Source organism: Notamacropus eugenii, chromosome 7 (genome assembly GCF_028372415.1).
Source record: "Notamacropus eugenii isolate mMacEug1 chromosome 7, mMacEug1.pri_v2, whole genome shotgun sequence".
NCBI classification, from domain to species: domain Eukaryota; kingdom Metazoa; phylum Chordata; class Mammalia; order Diprotodontia; family Macropodidae; genus Notamacropus; species Notamacropus eugenii.
In genome coordinates, this window is record NC_092878.1 from 155,565,729 (window position 1) to 155,591,917 (window position 26,189).

At 38.8% G+C, this 26,189-nt stretch overlaps 1 protein-coding gene across 2 annotated transcripts in view; it reads right to left on the bottom strand.

The window, feature by feature from the left end:
* Positions 1 to 365: 365 nt before the first annotated feature.
* LOC140514305 (uncharacterized) overlaps positions 366 to 26,189 on the bottom strand; it is a 29,157-nt gene continuing 3,333 nt past the window's right edge. For both annotated transcript variants that reach the window (XM_072624486.1, XM_072624487.1), the window contains exons 3-5: positions 18,229 to 18,303; positions 11,220 to 11,306; positions 366 to 4,448 (exon numbers count right to left, since the gene is read on the bottom strand). In XM_072624486.1, the coding sequence (XP_072480587.1) occupies positions 2,445 to 4,448; positions 11,220 to 11,306; positions 18,229 to 18,282 (2,145 nt within the window). In that variant the 5' untranslated portion in view covers positions 18,283 to 18,303 and the 3' untranslated portion in view covers positions 366 to 2,444. The remainder of the gene's footprint in view (positions 4,449 to 11,219; positions 11,307 to 18,228; positions 18,304 to 26,189) is intronic.

The following is a 26,189-nucleotide window of genomic DNA, read 5'->3' on the forward strand; positions in this document are numbered from 1 at the left end:
GAATATTATTTTTGAATGTAAGAATTAAGATTTCTGTAGGATGCATTTGATTTTCAAAGTATTTCATAAATAAATATTTAATTGTCTGTCTTCCATATTTATATATACAATGAAAATGTGTGATCAATATCATTAAATGCAGACATGTCAAAACATAGTTGCTGAGAGTAGTTGGAGGTATTGAGAGAAAGGAAATAGGACCACATATCCTCTACTGCTGAGGTAGACAGTGTTGATGGGCTTATGTTTGGACATATATGCTCACTTTCATGGGGTTCGTTAACAAATTGTGATTTGGATATAAATTGTGTAGAACCTGAATTGTCCATGTTTGGGGAAAGAAATTCATTGAAAGAACTCAGAAGCCATGTTGCATATGTGTCCTTTTATTCATAATTCCGCTGTTTAACACTATGACTTTTAAGCAATGCCAACCTATGAAAATAAAGATTTTTCCCAGTGTTAAAACAGATGACAGTTATTCTCTTTGATATGAGATTCATTCAATAACAATTATGATAAGAGGGTTTTTGATGTCAGTTTACTTGTAACCTTTCAGGAATACCTTGATTGTGTAAAGCTGGCTAATTATTATTGTTGAAATAAATGTACGTTTGTTGCATAATTCACACAATCCCCCAGAGCATTATTTGATTGCTTAATAGAAATTTCTGCCTCAAAAGATCAGAATAAATTGTTTCAAAGGCCAATGATCTTGGGAAATAGCAGAGAAATTCTCTGTGCTCTTACAAACTATTATGATCACTCCTTATTTTTGGTTCACATCCTCGTTTCTTGCTCTGTCCATTTGAAAAACATTCTTGTAGTTGTCTCTGCAAATATCCCCTTGATCTTCTCTGTGAGCCATCATCATGTAGTCTTTTTATGATCCAGTATCATGAGGTAGAATTCTGAATGTGATATATCCCTCAGACAGAGTTCTTTTTGCCATCAAAGGAAATTATCTCTCATTTTGCATAAATTTCTAAGAATGTAACTTTACTTGTAAGATGATAATCATCAAAACCTTTGGTTAATGAATGCATCATTGTTAAAAAAATTGTTACTGATAACTTGTCATATTGACTTTTCTTCCTGAATTCAGGCTTCAATAGGGTTTGTTTTGCCTATTTCCTCAGTGGACCGTCTCTATTACTGTTTTATGATTGCCACCCTCCTTATCTTAATCCAGAGGGCATTATGATATTTACTTGGAGGGCAACAGGGTTCATTTTGTTTTGTTTTTTTTCTTTTGGTTGAGGACAATAGGTGAGGATCAGAAGAGTGATGGTTAAGGACTCAGAGAGGAATGATTACTCAGTTACATCTTAGCCTTGTGCTATCTGAGTGGCCCCAGATGCTGTGAAGGCTGTGAGTAGTTGTAGGGTGTCTCACTCTTTTTCTTAAGTGTTCTTCTGGAAGCCTAGAATTGTCTTGATGAATTATGATAACCGTGTACTGGTGGTAGTTAATTGGAGCAGTTCTAAAATGTTGTGTCTACTTATGATTTCACAGGAAGTAGGGGAATTGTAGGATGTGAGGTCTTTTTCTTTAATTAGCTCTTTTCTTCTGGAATCTCCAAGACTTTAACCCATACCATATAATTAATTCCAAAGGATATTCAGAATAGAAATGAAAGCTACTGAAGTTGGGCAAGAAAATTAGTATATTAGGAGAGAAAGGAATTGTACAGGTTCTAGAGTTGGACAAAATATTGATCTTGGAGTTTGTAGTATTTAGATCTTCATGGTGACAGGTACAATATGGCAATCAATATTATAACAAATGGTCCAGTGGAACAATTCTATTTTAGATGTATGAGTGGGAATAACATGTCAGGTATGGTTGTGGTGCAGAAGTGATCAATGGAACATACTCCTAAAGTATAGTCTAGGTGCATAATATAATATTGTCATTTCTGGCAACTGTGGCAAAGATGCAATTAATTCCATATGCTATGCTAGACCCATGATCTTAACTTTAATAACTTTTAACTAAGTTAATATTAAGTAGGTGAACTATTAAGTATTAACTTCAGAAATTTCATGAGTATTGGATACAATCAAATCAATTTTGATGACACTTTATCCAGCACTGGATGTTTTACTAATACTTGTTTCATCAGTCATGGTAGTTTCATCATATGCTGCCTTTCCCTTAGTGGTGACCAAAAGGTTATTTCAACAATTGTGTGTTATCAGATGTAGTGGCAGCAGATAATTGTTACTTAGCAGGAGGAGTGGAATCAAGCAGAACAGATACAGGTAGAAGAGGAGCCAGAAGAGGCAGTGGCAAAAGGTTTCATTGAGGAAGCTGGAGAACTAATGGCCATAGGTGTGGCAGTGTCAGGTTTGGTGGTAATGGGTAGAGTGTCCAAAGGAATGGGGTAGAGGAAGATGAGGTCATAGTATCAGCTTGTTTACTTCCTTGTTTGCTTGTTCAGTTTAGATGGGCCCAGCTATTATGGTGTAAATAGATAAGGCACTGACCTCATCAGAATTTGTTAAATCAGGGATGGTGAGTGATTGGGTACCTGAAGTTGTTTCTGTAGAGTCAGTGGATGTGGATAAAGTGGTAGTAGTGTCATCAAAGTAGTCACTAGTGTTAGAGCCAAGAGACATGCTGCTAGTGTTAGCATGGATGGCACCAACAAAAATATTCCTAGTGGCAGCAGATATGGGAGGATCATATGCAATTCCAGTAGCAGGCAGAGTGTTAAAGGAATCAATGGATATAGAAACATCAGGAATGAAAGGGGGAGGTGCGATTAGAGAAAACATAACGTCTTCAGATGTTGGAAGAGAAAAAGCAGATGTACTTCGGGCATCAGGGATCTTGGTCATAGGTCTGGTGGGGTTAGATGTGGGTGCAAAATATGTACGATCTCTAGCAGAGGAAGCAGAAGAAGTGGTAGAAGTAATAGCAGAAGATGGGGTGCTGGCAGATTCATTAGTAATAGCAGATTTGGAGCCAAAGGCTGGCAAATTGGAAGCAGGGCCATTTGTAACGCTTGTGGTGACATCAGAAGACGTGCTGACTGAGGAAGTTCCTTGAGAGATAACAGAAGTATTAGGTTGTGGGTTAGCAGCTGATTTGTTGTTGGTAGTAAGCTTCTTGTCAGCCATGGTGGACTGTTTGACAGTACTCGTGTCAGGAGTTTTTTTTGTTTTAGGGGTTTCTGGATTTCCTTTTGGATAACTATGAACATTTGGATTTGGCTCATAATGATTAGAGTTATAGCTCCAATCCATAGATGAATCGTCACCAAAATCATAAAAGTCCATTTGAAGCTGTTGAGAGATTGTAGGGGAATGAAAATGCATGGAGTTCTGTATTCTTGGCATATATCTCTGTGGGTCATATTTATGCTGGTCAGATATTTTAGGTTTGGAGTTTTCCTCCTGACATGTTGGTCTACCAGTTCTCTCTTTCACAGGATTCTTTGAGTAATATTTGGGTTTGTGGTTTTTTTCTTTTGTCCATATCTGTGAGTCACTTTTTAGTGGGTCAGAACTGTCTTGTTCAAGGACTTGTGAAAGTGATAGTCCTTGACTAAGTCTTTTCTGAATAAATATGTCTGAATGAAGCTTTGTTTGGCTAATTTTTTCTTGAGGGATTCCATTTGTCTGAGCTTTGAGTCTATTAACTTTAGCAGAAGTTTGGGGCTGGATTTTTTGTCGAGTTAGTTGTTTTGGTGCAGATTTCTGAAGTTTTTGTTGGCCTGACTTCCTCTGTGAAGATGTTTGTGGAATCCGTTTTGCTAGACTAGGTCTTTGTTCAAATGACTTTTTCTGAGTTTTTTGTTGTGATATAAGGTGGGGGAGATTATGTTGTTGACTTAGTTTTCTATGTGCAGGTATCTGTGCACAAAATTTATGATGATAAATTTTCCGTCTTACCAGAGTCTTTGGTTGTGATTTTTGCTGACTGAACGCATCCACCTGGAATTTTGACTGACCAAATTGCTGGGGTTTGGTAAAGAAAGATTTTTTTTGAGCTGATAATCTTGAGCCATAAGGGAATTGACTAGACCTTTGTGAAATAGTATGATCAATTGCACCTTTTCCTGGAATACCCATATTTGAATGAAATTTTGATAGCCTAAATATTGTTTGAATTTGGGTAGATCTTCCTTCACCTTTCCTCTGAGATGGATCTATAGGAGATCTGGTTGAATTATGTGCTTTTGAAGAAATTTTAGTTGAGAAAGGTTTTGCTATTCTTTTTCTCTGTTGAGCATGTATATTTTGTTGCAATAGCCTTTGACCACGTGGGTGAAGAATCACAGATGAATGATAACATGATTTAGATGGCCTAAGTTTCGGTTGTTGACTTGCTGAATTTAGATAAATTGAAGACCGAGAAGTTGTACTGGTAGATGAAGACTGTTGTGAAGATGCTTTAGGTTTACTTTTTGCACTGTCTTGTCTTTCTTGTGCCTTAACTGACTGTAGAAACAAAGATAGATGATGTAGTTAAATATGCATATAGAATCAGCATTAAAAATTAGATGGTCAACTCTCCCAGGTAAAATTTCTTCATATAACAATATAACAGACTAATATCTTAAGCCTTAAATAAGGAAATGTCATCTCCTGATCTAGGACACTCTCAGCACTATTTCACTATGCTTTATTTGCTTATAAATATTTGCTCACTAATTAAGTTCAAGGGTTTGAACTTGGAGATCTTTTAAATGATTTTGTTATGATTTTCAGTCTTTCTTCTCTCCACACGATCTTCCACCAAGCTGCCATAATAAGATTCCTAAAATCACCTGCCTACCCATGTTACTGCCCTGCTAAGAAACTGCTAGAAGCTCCCTATTACCCTGAGAATAAAATACAGAATTATCCTGACATTTAAAACCTTTCATATTCTGACAATAGAATATCTTTCTAGACATTTAACATGACTTCCATTCACGCTCTGGGTTCTGGCCAAATTGGCTTATTTACTATTTCATGACCTTGCCATTGTATCTCTCATTTTCATACTTTTGTACCAGCTGTCATAGAAGCCTAGAATACGTTCTGTAACTTTCTCGAAGGTTCCATTGGGTACCTTCTCTAATGGGAAAGATTTCCTTATCCTCCTCATTTGGGTGATTTCTTCCCCCATCCCCCTTACCTGCACTATGATATAAGCTTTTTGAAGTCAAGGATAGTTTTAATTGTTGTTTTTAATCTCTAGACTCTAGCATTCTGCCTTGCACATAGTAGGAGATGAATCAATACTTGTTGAATTAAAACAAATTGAGGATTGCCTCATTTGCTGACCACATGGGTCTCCACAGGTTTTTCGTTCCCAAACAAACTGGACGTCCTTGGGATGCTACCAAACAGCCCTGGCTTAGAGGTCATCCTGAAGAAGCTACTTTCTCTCTCAGAAAAATACCTTGAAGTCTACTTGTTGCTACCAAGAAATGGTTTGTGGTGCAGTTTAGAAGGTCCAACACTTTGCAAGTAGAGGTATTCTGGGGATAGAATGGTAAGGAAGTCTTTCAAATGAAGCTCTGTGATGTCACTTTCTCTATTCCAAGTAATACCAGACAGGTTTAGGGAATGACTCAGCAAATGAGCTTTTTTTTTTTTTTTTTGGAAAGGAGGCTGTCAATTTTGCCACCAAAACAATATTTGTTAAATAGGGCCTCAGGGTCATATATCTAACCTCCAAAAGGACCTCAGGGATCATAGGGTCTAACCTTTTCATTTTAATTTGAAGAAGCTGACATCTGGGGAAGTCACTTGCCCAAAATCACATTAAGAGATAAGGCATTAGATGGAGCATGAAGGTAAATAAAAAATTAGAAGGACAATATTTAATTAAGCGAAGTTGTTTCTCACGACCTTTTGCATATGCAACCCTCTCACTACCTCTCTAACCAATTTAAATTCTGCTCATCTTTGAAGACCCAGCTTCCATGTTTTCCATGAAGGCTTTCTCAATAATCCCACCAGCATCTGTCTCTTCCCTTCCCAACCCCCTTTGTCACTTAATATATTTACCATCCATTATGACCCCTGAGACCAGAACCAAGATTGGTAGAATTTCATGGCTCTCTGCTTTACATCTCTGCCATCTCACATTTAATTGGCCTGGACTCTTCCAGTTCTCCTCTAAATCAGGAGACAAGGTATAGAGCATGTAGGAAAAGCTGGATGTTTGTGTAACTCATAGTTTCCCTAAAGTTTCAGTCTTCTATTGCAAATGCTTGTATCCCCTCTGCTTATTTTGTGCTGATATCCAGCTCTATCATGGTCTCTGTTCATTCAGCTTTACCAGTAAAGGCATGAACTTGGATACTATCCCTCCCTCCCAGTGTTTTCCTCAGTCTTCAGGCTGTGCCACGAGAGCCTTCAACAATTCTGGGACATGCACATCATGTTCCTATTCACATGTCCTCTCCTTGGACCTGAAACTTGGCAAGCCCACTGGTAAGATCAACTAGATATGGTCTAGTTGTCTCTGTGGATAAAGAATCTTACAAACAATGTGCATTTTTACCTATCCTTGATTAATAGTGATGCTTGAGGTTTCAAATGGCATAGTTTATGGTTTAAGTGAGATAATTATTACAAAAGAGACCATTGAAATACTAGATGAATATAGATTCTAATGCTTAGTGACTGGTAGGGGACACTCCCCTTTCTACCAGTTGTGGGTTGAGACTTTTGGTGAAGAGGCTGAAGAAATCCAACTACGACTGGTACTCTGTGTTCAAGGACTACACATGGTTGTGATTATGATTGATTCCCTGTTTTATTCACATCCAACTAGCTACTTATAAGGGAGCACAGCAAGTCATCCATAGCAAACTTCTCTGGGTAGTCACTGACTTTGTAAACTGTGGTATCCAGAGTGACAGTAAGGAAAAAAAGCAACTGAGGGCATGTTCTGGATGAAAAGGTGGCCTGAGCTTTTATGAGCCAAATCTAGAATGAACCCAATTGGTCAAATTATCTTGGCTATTGGAGTTGTGGCATCAGAGGACCAGGGTTCAGTTTGTATGTTCTGTTTGCCTCCTAGACAGGATGCTATATGTAGTCAAAAGATCAGTCTTTAACTAGAGGGCTATGAATAGTTTATTCAAAAAATGTGAAATAAACATGTGCTCCTAATCAAAAGTGACATGAAAGGATAGGCCGTGGAGCCCCAGATGTATGCTACAGGGACGGGTAGATGAATGAGATTGCCTTGGGAAATCCAACATAGGAGAGGAAATGAAATATCTTAGTCATTGTACCTGTTGTAGCCAAAGTTGTGCTATTTTTTCTAGGATAGGGAAAGATCTTTGATGAAATCTCATGTTTTCCTTAGCCAAAGAGAATTGGCAGAGATTGCAAGTTGCCCACAGACCATCATATTGATCATTTCATTTGGGGAACATTTATGTACTAATGACACCTCAGCCCTTGCAATACTCCACAGAATGATAGAACCAAAGAGTTGGAAGGGACTTCAGAAGGCATGTGGTCTCAGGCTTCTTAACCTTTTGTTTGGGGGGGGGTGGGTTGTTATGGATTCCTTTGACAGAGTAGGGAAGCCTGTGAACCTCTTAGAATAGTTTTAAAATTCACTAAGTTAGATGCACAGGTTTACTAATGAAACAATTAATATTAAAATAACTATATATATGTATATTTTAACTTGTGTGTGACAAAAAGTGTTTACCAAGTTGCTGCTTAAAGACCTTCAGTGAGCTTCCAGTCTACCTCTTGAAATAGTTCTACTTTTGGACAGCTCCCATGGATGGGGTTTTTTCCTTCTTTACATTGAAGAATTGCATTATCCTTGTTCTGATGGCTAGGTCTAAGAAAAACAAATCTAACCCCTCTTCCACACAACTGCATCTGAACACTAAAAGACTGCTGTCATGCCACCCCTTTACATTCTACTCTTCAAGTTAAATATCCCTTCTTTCAACTGATCCTGATGAGGAATGTTCTCTAGGTCTTTAACTATGCTAGCCATCCCATTCTGGATGAGCTCTGGACTTTCCATGTCTTAGTGATCATGTGGTTCCCAAAAGAATAAAAAGAGTAGCTCAAATCCAGAGTTAGTGTAGTGCATACCCTTTACCCCAGCAGTGCCACTCCTAGGTCTATATCCTAAAGACATCAAAGAAAAAGGGAAAAGGACCAATTGTACAAAAATATTTATAGTTCTTTTTGTGGTGACAAATAATTAGAAATTGAGAGTGTGCACATCAGTTGGGGAATGGCTGAATGAATTGTAGCATATGATTGTAATGAAGTACTATTGTGCCATAAGATTTGATTAGAAGGGTGGTTTCAGAAAAAAACATGGCAAGACCTATATGAACTGATGCAAAGTGAGATCGTTGTGCACAATGACAACAATGTAATGATGACTATGAAAGTCTTGGCTACTCTGATCAATACGGTGATCCAAAACAATGTCAAAGGAATCATGATGAAAAAATGCTATTCACACCTAGAGAGAGAACTGATGAGCTCTGAGGTCAAATTGAAGTATGATTTTCTCACTTTATTTTCCTTGATTTTTTTGGAAATATGGCTAATGTGGAAATCTATTTTGATTTCACACATATAATGGATAACATATTGCTTGCCTTCTCAGTGAATGGGGAAGGGGGAAGGGAATTTTGAACTCTAAATTTGAAAAGAAAAGAATGTAAAAAAATAAATAACAAAGAAAAATTTTTTTAAAAAAAGAGTCTGCTTGATTTCTCTTTTCCCATTTACTTTAAAAGAAACCAGTTTCTCTAAGATCATGTTGTGGTTATTCAGTCAACAAAAAAATTTAAAGTGTTTACTATATGCTAAACACTATACTGAGCACTATACTAAGGTGGAAAGAAATACTAAAACATGGATCTTGTCTTCAAGGAGCTCATGTTCAAGTGAAAGAGGTAGTATGCAAAAATTATGTACCTTCAAGATACACACAAAATAAATGGGAAGCAATCTTGGCAAAAAGGCAATGGAGGTGAGAAGGTACAGAAAGTGGGATCTGAATCTTGAAGGGAGCCAGTGAAGCTATGGATTGAAATGAGGAGACATGGAGAATGACCGATGCACCTAGAGAAAAGAGGATATCAAGGAGAAGAAAGCTACGAACAGTGTCAGAAGCTGTATAAAGGTCAAGAAAGATGAGAAATGAGAAAAGGCCACTAGATGTGACAATTAAGAGGTCACTGGTAACTTTGGGGAGAGCAGTCTCAGTTGAATGATGAGGTCAGGTGGTAGGATACAGAGGTTTAAGAAGAATGTGAGAGCAAAGGAAGTGAAAGCACAAATCATAAATAGCTTTATCAAGAAAAAATGGTGGATGGTAGCTATAAGGAATAGCCAGAACAAGGGAACATTTTTTCTTTAAGAATCAGAGAGACATGTTTGTAGGCAGCAGAGAATCAGCCAAGAGAGAAGGAGATTGGATTTTGGAGGAGAGAATGAAGATTGATGTCATAATGAAGATCATAGGTTAATCTGGAGAAGATGGGAAGTGGTCAGGGGTATATGGAGAGGGGTTTTCCTTGGCAAGAAGAAGGATCACTTCTTATTGTGAGATGAGGGATAAAGAAAGAGATCATGGAAGAAAGCATCTTAGTGATGTAAGATCTGAGAATCATCTGAATAGCGATGGCGATTGAACCCAGTCTTCTTACACTTTACACCCCCCTATGTACTTTGCCATTTGGAGACACTACCCTTATTGCTGCTTCAGGAGGACTAATCAGGAAGTTGAAGAGGCAAATGGACCCATTTTTTCCCCCAGTAAAGTATGAGGCAATTATCTCACCTCATCTGTGAGGGAAAGGTACCATGGGAGGATTGAGGAAGGAAAATAGGTTTGAAAAAGCCACTGTGGTGAGTGGGATAGGAGATTTTTTTTGGAGAGGGGTGCAGGAAAACAAAATAATTGCTTTCCTGTAGTGAGGGCACAGTTTTCCTTCCCCAATATAAATTTATAGTGGATGTGGTCAGTCTTCTTTTGTTATTTTCATTATTTTCTCCTGCTTCGTCCTACTGCACATGAATAGGAGGAAAGGCAGTGGATAATGGGAATAATCCAAAGTTGGGGTCTGGCAAGAAATGATTAATGGGAAGATAATGGTAAAATGTAGAGGAGTGTAGATGATAATGTAGAGCTGAAATGGTTCACCAAGGACTCAAAATAGGAAAGCAAGGAGAATGTAGCCAGTGCTGGGAAAGAACTGAAATAGAGTTTAGTTTTTCTTGTTATTGTACAGACATTGTTCAGTTGTGTCCAACCCTCTGTGACTCCATTTGGGGTTTTCCTGGCAGAGATATTGGAGTAGTTTGTCATTTCCTTCTCCAGCTCGTTTTACAGATGAGGAAATAGACAAGCAGGGTTAAGTGACTTACCCAGGGTCATGCAGCTAGTAAGTATCTGAGGTTGGATTTGAACTCAGGTTCTTCTGACTCCAAGGCCACCTAGTTGTTTAGACTTCACAAAAATCATCCATTACTATCACCCTGATGACCCTTAGGAGCAATTTTGGAACGTTTTCTGATCCTCTGTTTACTCTTTCCATTGGAAAAAAAAATTGTAGGTCTGGCCATGTCACCTCCTCAGCCCCCTCAGCGATTTTCGTATTTCTTCCAGGATCATTTAAATGTCTTCATCCTCTGGCCCTCTCCTACCTTTCCAACCCTCTTCCACTTTATTTCCCTCTGTACCCTCTACAATTTGCAGTCTGGCTGTCCCCCATGCTCTGTCCCCTCACCTCAGACTCTTATGTTTCCCAGACTTCCTTCAAGAGTTATCTCAAATCCCACCGTCTGCAAGACTTCCTCATTCTTCCAAATTATTAATCTCTCCCCATTTATATCAACTTCTTTCTATGCTGTCTTTTGGGGGCATATACCTAATTTAGTTGTGTAGTTTTTATATCACTTATGTAAATAAGTTATTTGCATAATTCTTTTAGTCATTTACATATTGTCTTCCCATTAGAATGTATGTGCCATGAGGGCCAGGACTGCTTTTTGCCTTTCCTTGTTATCTCCAGTGCTTAGCACAGTCTGACACATAGTAGGTCCTTAATAAATGTTTGTTGACTGACTCTTATGTGACCTTACCTGTGAAATGTTGTACCATTAGTGCCACCCTATACCTTCTCTCAACCCTTTAAAGTCTGCTTTCACAGATGCCAGACTTTACAACTCCCCTTTTCTGCCACAAAAAAGTATGATGAGCTTGTTACTTACTCCATTGTTTCCAACTACTTTCATGCCAGTAGACACAGAATTATGAAGTAGGTTCAGTAAACTCTTGTCCTTTCTTGCTTCTTCCACCTTTTAAAGAATGAAATTATCATTAAAGAAACTCATACATTAATTAGCTATTCTGCTTTTGTCAGAAAGAGAATTCCATCTTTATGGTATTGTGGAGGAAATGATGGATTTGGAATGAGAAAATCTAGAATTGAAACCTGAGTTAAAATTATTTTACCTCTGAGACCTTGGGCAACTTCCTTATCTTTTTTGGAACTCAGTTCTATCATCTGTAAAATGGACAGGTTAAGTTAGATTACCTCTGAGATCCTTTCAGGTTCTGAATCTGGAGAAATGAGATTTCCCCAGTGCTACAATATCATGTCTTGGTGACATATTCATGGCATGTTTCCCAAATTCCTCATCAATTTCTCCATGTATTCAGATGATCTATAAAATGCCATCACAAAACATCATTGCTCTTTCTCACTCCCATAATTCTTACCATTTTACATGATTGGACAAAGTAACAGTTTCATGTTGAGTTTGCAGATTCTGCAAAGTCTAGAGTGACCATATATAAGTTCAGGGATAGAGTACTGCACGTTGAATATTACAAAGAAGGATGTATAGGTGTAAATGAAGGTGCAGAAACCTTGATGTAGGTTTTCTTTTGATCACTTATTCACTCAATAAACAGTCTTTAAAACACTATGTCCTCCACAATTTCCATGGTGTTAAGCTCTGGATAGATGAAGAAAGGCCAAACTATTCTCTGCCTTCCAGGAGCTTATATTCTAACGGGGGGCAGATGACTTGAAATATAGGCAAATGCAAGACAAACACAGAACAAATGGAAAGTAATCTCAGAAGGGAAGACACTAGCATCTTGGAAGACTAATAAAGGCCTGCAGAATGTGGCATAAGGTGTAAGGCTTGAAAGAAGAAACTAAGAAGAAGAGGTGAGGATGGAAAGCATTTCAAACATGGCGGACAGCCAATTTAAAGGCAGAGAGACTGGGTATGTTGTCGCCTGTTTGAAGAAGAACAAGGAGGGTTGTAGAATGCATGAAGGGAAGTAATGTATAAGAAGATTAGCAAGGCAGGAAGGGGCCAGATTGTGAAGAACTTAAAATGTTAAAGGACTTTCTATTTAATTCTGGGGGTAAGAGTGAGCCACTGAATTTTAATGAGTAAAGGGGCAATACTTTGCACTTTAGGAAAATCACTTTGTCAGCTGAGTGGACCATGGATTGGAGTGAGAAGAGACTTGAAGAAGGGAGACCAATTAGACCAATCCAGAATTACATCTGGATTAGTGTAGTATTACTGTGTGAGGGGAGAGAAGAGGGCACATACAAGAGATGCTGTGAAGGCAGACATAAAGACATGAGGCAATGGATTGGATTTCACAGAGTGAGTGCAAGTGAGGAATTGAGAAAGACACCTGTTTTAAGCCTTGAGACTGGAAGAATTATGGCACTCTTGATAGAAATATTGAAGTTCCCAAGAGCGTAGGGTTTGAGGGAAAAGAGAGTAAGTTCTGTTTTGTATATGTCTCATTTAAGATGGCCATATAATTTCCAATTCAAATACCTGAAAGGGAGTTAGTGATGTGTAATTGGAGCTCAGAGAGATTTAGAGATCGGAGAATTATCCATCTGTTAAATGAACCCAAAGAGTCAATGAGATCACCAGTTGAAATAGTATAGAATGGAAAGAGAAGAGGGCCAAGGAGAGAACCTTGGGAAATACCAAGGTTAGTGGGCATGACATGGCTGAAGATCCAGAAAAGGAAACTGAGAGGGGATGGTTGAACAGGTGGGAGAAGAAGCAGGAGTGAATGGTGTCATCAACATTTAGAGAGGAGACTGTATCCAGGAAGACAAGGTGTAATAAACAGGTCACAATAAAGTCCAGCAGGAGGATAGAGAAAAAGAACATTAGATTTTACTATTAAAAAATCACCGATGACTTTGGAGAAGGAAGTTTCAGTAGAATGGTGGTGTTGTTGGAAGCCAGAAGATCTAGAAATGATTGAGAAGAGAGGAAGTGGAGGCACACAGTGTAGACTATCTCAGAGTTTGGCTGAGAAGGCAGCTAGAAGGCATAGTAGACAGAGTGCTGGATTTAGAATCAGCAAGATCTGAGTTCAATCCAGGCAGCTATGTGGCTCAATGGATAGAGTGCTGAGCCTAGAGTCAGGAAGATCTGAGTTCTAAACTAACCACAGACACTTACTAGGTGTGTGATCCTGGACAAGTCACTTAACCCTATTTGCCTCAGTTTCCCCATCCATAAAATGAGTTGGAGAAGGAAATGGCAAACCACTCCAGTATCTTTGCCAAGTAAACACCAAAAATGGGGTCATGAGAAGTCAGACATGAGTAAGGCTGAACAACAACAAAACTCTATTACACAAAATTACTTTCTACCCTCTACTTCATGTCCACCACTATACAATTTTCTGGAGTTGTCTCCTCAGGGAAAAAGTGGCGACTTGTCACTATGCCAAGCCTGAATTTTTTCCATGCTTTTCCTTCTACCTTTTGCCCCTTACTCCTATCCTTTACCTTCCAGCTAAAAAATGATTGAAGGATTCATTTCTTCACTCTCTCCTCTTTATTCTCTCTCTCCCCCAACCTTCACTTTTGGAATCCCTAGCTTTCTCTAAAGCCTAATTCAAACATCAGCTCCTCCTCTTTGGTAATCAATGGCTTTCCCTATAGACCTCACTTAATATAGTTTTACAATTCATTAATTTTTAAATAGTTTTGTTTATCATATCACATTTTATTGATTCCTAATTTCCTCATAATTTCAGAGATATATTCGCTACAGGAAAAATAATCTTAACACTAGAATCTCATGGCAAATATGTCTTAAGTCATGAACTAACATCCACTTTAAGGAATATTCTACTCTCGTCAATAAACTATATTGACCTTCCTCAATCATCAAACAAGAGGGTTAGACTAGACCAGGCCACAAGTGGCCCTCTAGGTCCTCAAGTACAACCCTTTGACTGAATCAAAACTCACAGAACAAATTCCTTTAATAAAAGAATTTGTTCTGTAAAACTTGAACTTAGTCAAAAGGTTTCACCCAAGAACCTACAAGGCCACATATAGTCTTGAGGCTGCAGGTTCCCCACCCTAAGCTAGGCCATCTCAAATACCCCTTCAAGTTTTAGAATGATATAATATGTACTCTGTCTGTGTGTAATTGTTCCATGCACCTACAAAGAGGAATAATTTGATGATCTCTTCACACACATTTAAAATTATAGACTGTTGGGGGAGAGGTTGTAAATTGGTTAGAGAGTGGGGATGATAGAGAGGACTATCTTTTGGAGAAGAAGAGATGCAGTAGGATCGCTCATGCATATATAGGGTTTGCCTTGGCCAAGAGAAGGGCCTCTAAGGTCTAGACCTTCTCATCCTATGCCAATAGAGACAGAACTGGAACGATGGCAGTATCACGGCTCTTTCCCTTCTGGTGGTTAATAACAAGGGACATCTCCTTGAGTCTTTAGAAGACATAATACAGGAAGCTATTATCAGTCCATTCCTCCCTAGAGAAAAATAGTTAATCTGATACTTTCTACCCTTATAAACCTGACAAAAGAGGGAGTACATTTGGCCAGAATGTTGTAACAACAGCAATTGAAGAGCGTTAATGAGGAGGTAGAAGGATCCCAATGGCAAATTTCTTGTCATTTTTACGTACAGCTAGTTCTACGTACCATGATTACCACTGTGAAGTGATTTTCAACTTCTCCCTCCCTTTTACCTCCATATTCTATATAAGTTTAATTCAGTTCAATAATTTAACAAACATTTATTAAGTTTTCGTTATATACCAGACACTGTGCTAGTTGGTGAGGGATATAGAAATAAAAAAAAAGCAGTCAAATCAAGCCTTCAAGGAATTTATATTGCATTAGGACAAAGAACATACAATAGAACATTGTATCCATATACATTTTGTGGTTCAGTCATTTTTCAGTTATGTTAGAATCTTCATGACCCCACCTGGGGTTTTCTTGGCACAGATATTGGAGTGGCTAGCCATTCCCTTCTCTGGCTCATTTTACACATGAAGAACTAAAGCAAGCAGGATTAAGTGACTTGCTCAGTAAGTAAGTGTTTGAAGCTGGATTTGAATTCAGAAAGAAGACTCTTCTTAACTCCAGTCCTGCTGTTCTACCCACTTTGCCACCTAGCAGTATATATGTGTGTGTGTGTACGCATATGTGTTATATATATTTCTTGCTAAAATAAAGCTTGTGGGGGGTGGCAGCACCAGAACCCAAGGGATCAGAAAAGGAAGTGCTCCTTAACCCGAGCCTCCAGTTTCCTTTTCATTCATTGTCTTTGACCATCTGTTTAAAAGTATTGGATTGTGTCAACTGACAGACACAAGGCTGGGCACTGCTCCTTACTTCAGTGAAACCTGTTACTCGTGTGAATATCGGCTAAAATTGACCTTGAACTTCTTGACACATTTTTGGTTCATTTTTTGAGAAAATAAATTGTGCTTTCTTCTGCTTTTCTATGCATTGGTTTCAGAAAAGTCTCTCTTGAAGTTCTACCTTCAAGTTTACTCAAGTATGAAGAAAAATCCAAGGTAGCTTTGACTTCCAGCTTTGTCTTGATTATTTAAGATGCGTTCATGCTCTACAGAAAGAGGACAGGAGCTAGGTTTCTGCCTGCTTATCTGCCTCAATGGATTTTTATTGGATAGTCTGTGATTACCCTTTCTGTCCTTCATATAAGCTCACCAAACATTTCTTCCCTTCCCTGTCCTCTGTTAGCCCATGGCCAGGGATATGTGTACCTAAGAGAGAGGAGGGGCCAGGGTCTTCTTTACTCGTTGTGGCTGTGGTAGGGGGTATGGTATAATGGAAACATAAGTGAATTTCCATCCATTTGATGAGGATCCCAGATTAGATGACCTAGTCTATCTTATTTCCCCAAAGAACTTGGGTTCAAATCCCACCTCTGATTCTTATTTCCTGTATGACTTTGTGGAAGTCACTTCAACCTTTCTGGACTCAGTTTCCTCATAGATAAAAATAAGAGGCAAGATTAGCATTTATTAAGTACCTACTGTTTACCAGGCTCTTTGCTAAGTACTCAGGATATAAAGAAAGGCAAAAAAATAATTTCTGTTCTTGAGGTGCTCACAGTCTAATGAGGGGGCCAACATGAAATATATATAAACAGTAGTTCAGGTATAAGGTGATGAGGCCCTGTTGCACTAGAGTCTTGCAGTGTGAGATCTGGTGATCTAGATATCAGTGGTAACTTTGGAGAGAACAGTTCGAATCGAGTGGAAAGGCAAGAAGTCAGACCACAGAGAATTACAATGAGAGTGAGAGGAAAGGATGTGGAGGTGTTCATTGTAGAAGGAGTTCTCAAGGAGTTTAGCCATGAAACACTGGCAAGCTATAAGAGGACAACTAATGGGACAGACACATCAAGTGAGGCTTTTTGAGGAAGGGGGATACACTGGTATGTTTGTGGGCACTAGAGAAGTACCCAGCTGAGCAAGGAGAAATTGATGTCATAAAGGGGGTATATAAGAAGGGGCAGTCTTCTGGAGAAGGAGGGATGGGATGGAATCACTCATGCTAAATGCAAAACAGTAGGTACTAAATAAATGTGCATCTACCCTCTTCATTTTGAACTATAAAGAAAGCGAATCCCAGAGATGTAAAGTAACTTTCACATGGTCACAGAGGAAACAAATATCAGAGCTGGGAGGAAGAAAATGTCTTCTTGGTGGTACCATGGATAGGGTACGAGTTCAAATCCAGCCTCAGACACTTTTGAGCTTTGGGACCCTGGACAATTCACTTAATTTTGGCACCTAGTTTAGTGCCTGGCACATAGTCAGTACTAAATGCTTCTCTCCCCCTAATCCCATTAGAAAATCAAACCAAAAATCAAACCAAATCAAACCAAACCAAATCAGAGAACCTCAGGTTTTCTGATGAAACAGTTGTGATTCAGGTATGTTTCCATTATATTACCTTGCTTCTCACAAACCCATGAAGGGGTTGCTTTGTTAAGAAGGGCCTTTGGGGTCATGAAGGTCTAAATCCTAAGCTTCCATGCTGATAGACAGAGAAACAGAGAGACAACAATGTCACTACAGTTTCATTTCTGGTAACCAATTACAAATGATTTTTGGGAGTGTAAAATTACACAACTCTGGCTCTGCACTAAAGATATTTTGAACTTCCTAAGTCCATCAGAGAGCCTTCCAAGACTCGGAAAAAAGTTGATTCCTTGCTCTAAAAAAAACACCTTTAAATTTTGAACTTGAGTCATTGTACCTAAATTCCAGTGTACCCAAATCCACTTTACCTAAACCCCTTTGAAAAGGGTACAGGGGAAAAGGCTACCATAATTACTAAGGGCAACTAGGTGGTTAGGAAGACTCATCTTCCTGAATTCAAATCCAACCTCAGACACTTGCTAGCTGTATGACCATGGGCAAGACACTTAGCACTGTTTGGCTCAGTTTCCTCATCTATAAAATGAGCTGGAGGAGGAAATGGAAAACCATTTCATTCTCTTTGCCAAAAAGACCCCAAATGGGGTCATAAAGAGTGGAACATGACTGAAACAACAGCAACAACCTACTAAGGACTTAATTTAACATTCTTCAACAGAGAAACCCATACATATGTCCTTGCAAGCTATAGGATGGAAGAGCCTGTTACCAGTCAATTTCAGATATCTTTGGACAATACTAAACACCAAAGATGAAGAGAGCTTTATTAAATGAAAAATGGAGGAGAACAGGAATATGTTGGTTAAAACTGAAAGTTTGTCAGACTATTCTGATTTCAAGTACAATGCTCTTTGTCTCTCTCTCCGTCTCTCTCTCTCTCTCACACACATATGCCAAATTTATAAAACATGTTTGAAATAGATCTTTATAAATTTGAACAAGACATGACAGCAGAGTGATTGTCCTCAAGGATGCTTACCGGCAAGTGAGTCATGAGAGCCAAAAGGCCCAAGGTGAGGTACAGTGGTTTCATCCTTTGGGTTATTGATGTTCCCTGAAAGCAGACAGAATGATTTGCTACTGTTAGTTCCATAAATGAGCACTCATTGATCAAGTAGTATTTTCTTTTCAAAAGGAACAATTTACAAAAGAGTTTGCCAAGTTAGCTCTTTGAATGGTAGCAACATTATTATGAAGATGCAAAGCTTTTTGGGAGATCTGAACGCTTTAAATACATGTCATGAAGAAGCAATGTGATACAGAAGACTGGCTCTGGAGTCAGAGATCCTGGGTTCAAATCCAACCCCTGACTCTTGCTACTTAGTTGACCTTAGGAAGTCACTTAACCTCTTTACATTTCAGTTTCCTCTTCTATAAAATGAGTGGGGTGGGGGGGAGTTGTTGAGCTAGATGATCTCAGAGGTTCCTTCCAACTCTAGTATTATGAATTATTGGGAACATAATACATTGAATGTAGATTTTATATCAGGGAATTTTCCATTCTTAGAACTTTTTAAAGGCCTTTTATTCTATGAATCAGAAATCCCCAAATTTTCCTTTTTAAAAAAAATTTTGTTTTCAGTTTTGTACAATCACTTCCATATATCTTAGATTTTTTTCCCTTTTCCCCCTTCTTCCCCCTCTGTCCCCACTCTCTCCCTGAGATGGCATTCAATCTTATATAGGTTCTATACATACATTCTTATTAAATACATTTTCACCTTAATTGTGTCGCATAAAAGAATTAAAATGAATGGGAGAAACCATAAAACAAAACAAAACAAAACATAACACAAGAGAAAATAGTCTACTTCATTCTGTGATCCAATTCCATAGTTCTTTCTCTGGATGTGGAAGGTGTTTTGCCTCAAGAGTCCATTGGAAATTTTTTAGGTTCTTGCATTGCTGTGAAGGACTAAGTCTATCAGAAAAATTTCTCTCACACTGTGGTTGTTGATGTGTACAAAGTTCTCCTGGTTCTGCTCCTTTCACTCAGCATCAGTTCATATAAGTCCTTCCAGGCCTCTCTGAAGTCTTCCTGTTCATCATTTCTTAGAGCACAGTAGTATCCCATTACATTCATATACCACAACTTGTTCAGTCATTCCCCAACTGATGGGCATCCCCTTGATTTCCAATTTTTGGCCACCACAAAGAGAGCTGCTCTAAATATTTTTGTACATGTGGGACCCTTTCACATTTTTATGATAATTCTCAAATTTTCCAAGTACAAAGTTGGGAAAGTAATATATTTGCCATGTTTTCTTCATGTAGTGAGAGAATGAGGGGCAGAGGACTGACTTTATAGTCACTTCAGAGTGAGGCTAAAATCTTCCTTCTGGCCCTTCTTAGCTCTGTGGTCATAGGCAATTCTTTTTTCTTCCCAGTGCCCCTGACAAATCCCATGACTATGAGTTGTAGAGCAGCTGATCTGTTTCAGGGGAGGAAGTTCCCATAGCAGGAGTTTCCCACACTCATGAAAACATTAGGTCAGAACAATAAAAACGACATAACCCAGTACCTTGGAAGTCCTTTCTTTCTGTCCTGCACTAACCATCTATTTAGCAAGCATCTTCATTCTTTGAGAAGTAGCTTTCAGGACCAAAACAACATAATTATTATCACAGAGAAAATACTCCCGTTTTAGTGTGTTTTCCATGCTACTATTTTATTCTTTCAAGCCATCTGTGTACCAGGACATTTCTGCCAGATATCTGACCGCAGATGACAACAGCCAACATTTATATGGAACTTGAAGGTTTGCAAAGTGCTTTACAAATATTATCTCATGTTGGGGATGGAAGCTCAATTCCATGTGGACAGTCTCGGGCGGGTAAAGGTGGGAACTTCTAAATCTTAGAGTTCTCATGAGGCCCCCCAGAAAACAGCAGGGAATCGAGGAGTGAGACCGAGCTATCTCGTGTATTTCCGCCTCTTCCCGTGAGAAACGTGATGGGAGAGAGCTCTCCCCGCCCTCGAGATTGGCCCGGGTCTGGGCACACCTATTGTTATCTAACAGGCACGGTATTCTGATGCAAACTATGCAGCTGGAGAGCTTAATTGGGGTCAGGAAAGCCTGAAGGCGCTCTTAGCGCGGAGGGGCCCTGACAGACAGAAGGCCTCTCCTCCCTTTTCCTCTCTCCGCTCTCCCCTCCCCCTCTCTCCCCACTTACACTTCTGCTTCCAATCTCTTATTATAAGATCTTTGCCTCCTTGGGAGATTTTCTCTCTCCCTCCTAAGGAAGAATTCCCCCTGCACTTGTAACCAGGACCCTGAATAAAGCTTAACCCTTGTTTGACTCCGGAAAGTCTCTTCTCTCATACGTTTATCCGGTTTGGCCAGCCGAAGACCTGTGATAGAGGTAAGGTAAGACTCTGGTAGCCCTCAGGCCTCTAGGCCTGGCAATCTCATTTGAGCTTCGCAGCAGCCCTGGAGGTAGGAGCTATTATTATCTCTCTTTTAAGGATGATTCATTCAATCAACCAACTATGCACAGATCTACTATGTGCCAGATACTAGGGATACAAAGTCAGTCCCTCTCCAAAGGAACTTACAGTTCAGTGCTGGAGACAATATGCAAACAACTATCCACAAATAAGACATATACAGGATAATCAGTCAAGGAGCTCACAGTCTCATTAGACTGAACTGGCGAAGAGGTGGAGAGGTTGATTGATTTCTCCAGTCACACATCTCTTATGTTTCTGAGGAGGGATTGCACTATCAGATCTTGATTTTAAAGTCAGCACTCTGTCCACCCTTCCATCTAGCTGCCTCAAATGAACAACTGCATGAGGACAGAGGGATTTGCATGACTTTTTTTTCTTGTTTGTTTTGTTTTGAGATATGGCATAACATGGACACAAATCAGAATGATGAGTGGAAATAAAGGATAGACCACTCTTTGGGCAATTATGTTTTAGAACAAATAGATAATTAGACACAGGATTGATGTTCTGTCTTGGAGCATCCCAGAGGCTTTGGCAATGTTTCTGCATTGTAGAATTAGAAGGGATGTGACCATTCACTTAATAAATTCCCTAGAAGAACTTGTTTTCTCTTACATACTTCTGTGAAAATCACTACCACTCATCATATTTTCATCCAAAACCATAACTAAACTAGGTGAATCTGGGACATCTGTTAGTTGATTGATTGAATCGATCATCCTTAAAAGACTCATAATAATAGCATCTATTTCCAGAGTCACCGTGAGGATCAAATGAGATCAATATTCGTAAAGCATTTTGTGAACCTTAAAGTTCCCTAGTCATTAAAAGCCCATGAAAGTATAAAGCTCAAGGATTTGATTAAATGTCAAGATTCAGAAGAGTACCTACCCTGGTAGAGGAACTTTCTTTTGTAGTCTAGTCAAATTGTCAGTTATTCTGGTCACCTGTGTTTTGATGTCCTAAGGATGGTTACTGATGAGTAAGACAGAGACTATTGGGAATTGCCCACCTGGGATGTAGCATTTCTTATAGTCTCTCACTGGATTGCTTCAGGAGATTGGAAAACAATTTGATGGAAAATAATGTCACTTCTGGGTTCTTCCTCAAACAAAGGAATGATAATGTCAGTTTACTAAAGTTGGCACTGAGCCTTACATGTCAATTTCTTCCTGAAGAAGGAATGAGGCACAATCTCCAAGTCTGCTTTCCCTCAGAATGTGCTTAGGTAGGCATATTAACTCTTTTGAGTTCCTTGGATGCTTCTCACTAAAAGAGCCTTAATTTTTAGGTACACTAAGTTTTTGTTGCTAAATTTCTCCAAGATATGATTTACATGAAAAAAATCTAGCTCAATATGTATTATTTCTTTTAGAAATTTGAAAAATTCTATATATTCATATATATCAGATGAAATATGCATATGTGTATGTATGTGTGTGTGTGTGTGTGTGTGTGTATGGATATAGGCACCACATACACATACAACTAACTTCATTTCTTTCTCTGATTCCTGTTCTAATAGTATAATCACCTTGAAGTCTCATTGTGATACCTTTTCTATGTTGTTTTTTTTTCCAGCATTAGCTTAAGTAAATTTTGTTTTCCCTTCAGAATAATTAATTATATGTTTAGGATCAGAGGAGTAGAAGGGGCCTCAGAAGTCATCTACTTTAACTCCTTTATTATACAGATGAGTAAACTTAAGACCCACTCCCCTTCCCCCCAAAAAATCCAAAACACAATCCAGCACTCCTAGGCAGCATTCAAATTTATTTTAAATTAAGTGTTTTAACCTTATTTATGTTATGGATCATTATTGACAGTCTACTGAAGCCCAAGGCCCTTTCCTTTTCAGGATGATGTTTTTTAAATAATTGAAGAAAATAAATGTTCATTTTCAGGTAGAAAGGTTAGTGGACAAGATGTCATTTATTTTTCATTCAAGTTCATGAACCCACTGAAATCTTGAACTTTGATCCTTGCTACAAGGAATGAGAAACATAGGAAATACTTGGAATATGACTTATGGAATCATATTCAAATTTTATTTGTGAAGACTTGTCCTGTACAAGACTTGTCCTAAACACCCACTGGGCTGGGAGATTTTGGATCTCTTATCCTCATTGGCCCCTTTTCAACTTGTCTTTGTCTAATCATCGTTCCAGAGTGACCTCAAGTCCTACCTGCCCCATGGATCTGGAACCCAGAATGAACTCATTCTATCTACCCCATGAGCCTGGTGCGATTGCTTCTTTGGCATATGGCTTGAAGCTATTTTATGTATGCAAGATTTTAAGGTCTTTGAAGATTGGGATACCATCCTGTGGAAAGATGTGGAAAGATAGGTGGGATCTTTTCATGAGATCTGTTTTTATTCTACTACTAATTTGCTTTTGATCTCATGGAGCTTTGAAGTAGCATCCACAATTGTGAAAGTATTTGCTGTCTATAACTCAATTATGCCAATACATTTATTTGCCAACATCAGCAAATCATTTCATTTGGCTTAATTCAAGTGTTTTGCACCCAGTATGTGCTTAAGAAATGCTTTGTTCAGTGATTTATTCATTCAGGTATATGAATGGTCCTTAAGATAGTTTCTCATTCTTTGTGATTAGTGAAGGCTTTCTGGGAAGGGAGAGGGGGAAGAAGAATATAGAGTTGTGACACGAATTTTAGTACTAACTCCTTCCTGCTCCTTGTCTTTCTGTGCCTTTAGCTTTTATATTGATAAAATGTATGAGTTGGACTAGATGATCTTTAAGGAACCTTAGAATTCTCAAATTCAGTGTTTCTATGATTCTAGCTCCTTCTTGATTTCAAGGGATTTGGGGGTTGCTCACTAATGAAGGTTTTCTAAATTCTACTTTCCTACTCTTCATTTTCAGCCCCTTCAAATACTCTTATCTTTCATTCATGGAAACTCTCTGTGGCTTGAATTAGCTTCTTTCTACTAGTACATGTTAAAAAAACAAAAAAAATCTTCAAGTCTCTGTTACTTTTAAACAGAAATTAATGATGTTTTTTGTTTTTACAGTGTAATCCTTTTAAAATATATTATTCATCAAATGCAACTTCTTTTATAATTAAGGAAAATAGTTATGCATGGCTGAACAGAAAAGAAGAGGTATACAATATTCCAAACCAATAGTTCCCCATTTTTGCAAAAAATGAGATAGGTGAATTTCTTCAACTCTTCTGAAGGGCCAGGATTGATTCTTACAATAATACAGCTTTTTGCTTCATTTTTAGCATTTTTTGCATATATTATTTATTATTTTCCTAGGCCTGTTCATTTCATTCTTCATCAGCTCAGATAAATGAGGCTGAGTGGTACCATGAATAGAATACTGGACTTAAAATCCAGGAGAGATGAGGTCAAATCCTGCCTCAGACGCTTAGTAGCCCTGTGATTCTGGGCAAGTCATTTAACTTCTATCTGCCTCAGTTTCCTCAACTGTAGAATGGGGTGAATAACAGCACTTAACTCCCAGGGCTGCGGTGCGAATAAAATTTGTAAAAGCATCTCGCAAAACTTAAAGTTTTATGTAAATACTAGCTATTATTGGTTCATGTAAGTCCGATCATAATGTTCTCTGAATCCCTCATATGTGTTTCTTATTCACGAACCAATTTCACAGAATCACAGAATTTAAAGTTGAAATGGATCCTAGTGACCCCATAGTCCAGCCCGTACTTGACATGTCCATTATGACTTGCCCAAGAAGGGGTCCTCCCCCACTGACCTGAAGGCCCCCAGTGACAGGGAAGCCCAATCCACACGTGGCCGCCACAGTGGTTAGGATATCTCTCCCAACAAGCCCAAAAGTGTCCTTTTTTCTCTTCTACCTATCGTTTTTTGGATCCAGACAGAGCAAACCCAATCGCTCTTCTGCAGGATGGCCCTGCATAGTCTAGAATTCATATATTATACACAGCTCCTCGGTCTTCCCTAGACTAACTAGTCTCAGTTTTGTTTTTTTTTGACATGTCCTTATACAGGGATCTGAGTGACATGGTAGCTGGACCTGGAGTCAGGAAGACCTGAGTTCCAATGTGGCCTCAGACACTTCCTAGCTGTGTGATCCTCAGCTTCCACATGTGTAAAATGAGTATTGCGATAATGATACCTATCTCCCAGAGTTGATGTGAGGATCAAACGAGATAATATTTGCAGTGCACTTTGCAGACCAAAAAGTGCCATATAGATGTTGTTGGTCAGTTGTTTCAGTCATGTCCCATTCTTCATAACCCCAATTTGGAGTTTTCTTGGCAAAGATACTGGAGTGGTTTGCTGTTTCCTCTTCCAGGTCATTTTACAGTTGAGGAAACTGAGGCAAACAGGGTTAAGTGCCCAAGGTCAGGCAGCTAGGAAGTGTCTGAGGTCAGATTTGAACTCTTTGAACTTCCTGACTCCAGGCCCAGCACTTTATCCACTGTGTCACCTATTATATGACATGGATTCTAGGCCTTTCATCTCCTGGTTTCCCTTCTCTGGGTATTATCCAACTTATCGATGTCCTTTCTAAAACTGTGGTGCCCAGAATTGAATATTGTACTCTAAATGGAGTCTGACCAAGGTAGGGTCTAGTGAGACCATCATCTCTCTATTCCTCTCTTAATGCAGCTCAAGAGTACATTCGTTTTTTTGGCTACCACATCACATAGATAATATGTTAAAATTTTAGTCCACGAAAATCCAAGATTCTTTTTTTAGACAAATTATTAACCGTACCGCTCCCAACTTCAACTTGTGAAATTGATGTTTTCAACCCAAGGATGAGATTTTATATTTTTCCCAGTTGAATTTAGTTTTATTAGATTGAGATGAATGACTTGGCCATTCAAGGTCTTTGTGGATTCTGACTCGGCCATCTCTTACGTATGTGAGCCCTCATTTCCTGCAAGGTCGTCATCACAACATGTCATCGGGGTCATATCAAATCATTGACAAAAACATCAAGCAACACAAGGCCCAGCTCCAATCACTGGGGTACTTCACTGAAGACATTCCCCAATCATTGGGCACTCACTTGTTTCAGGATTTTGATACCACAAAAAGTACTTCCCTGAATGTTTTGTCCTATATTTCCTTCTGTCTTTGACTTACTCAAGCTCTATGGACAGTGTAGGATTTCTGTGTCAAAGAGGAACAATAGTTTAGTGATGCTTCTTACACAGTCCACACATACAATACACACACACATATACATATACATATACACACACACATATACACAGCCCACATGGCTGTATGTATTCTTTCTCTCTCTATAACATATATTTCATATATGCACACATATATGCATACCCATATATGGGCTCTTTGTGTATATGTATGAGAGAGAGAGAGACAGAGGAAAAGAGACAGAGATGGAGAAGAAGGACAGGGTAGGGGGAGAGAGACACACACAGACAGAAACAAAGAGAGAGATAGAGAGAGGGAGATGGAGAGAAAGACAGAGACAGAGGTGACAGAGATAGAGA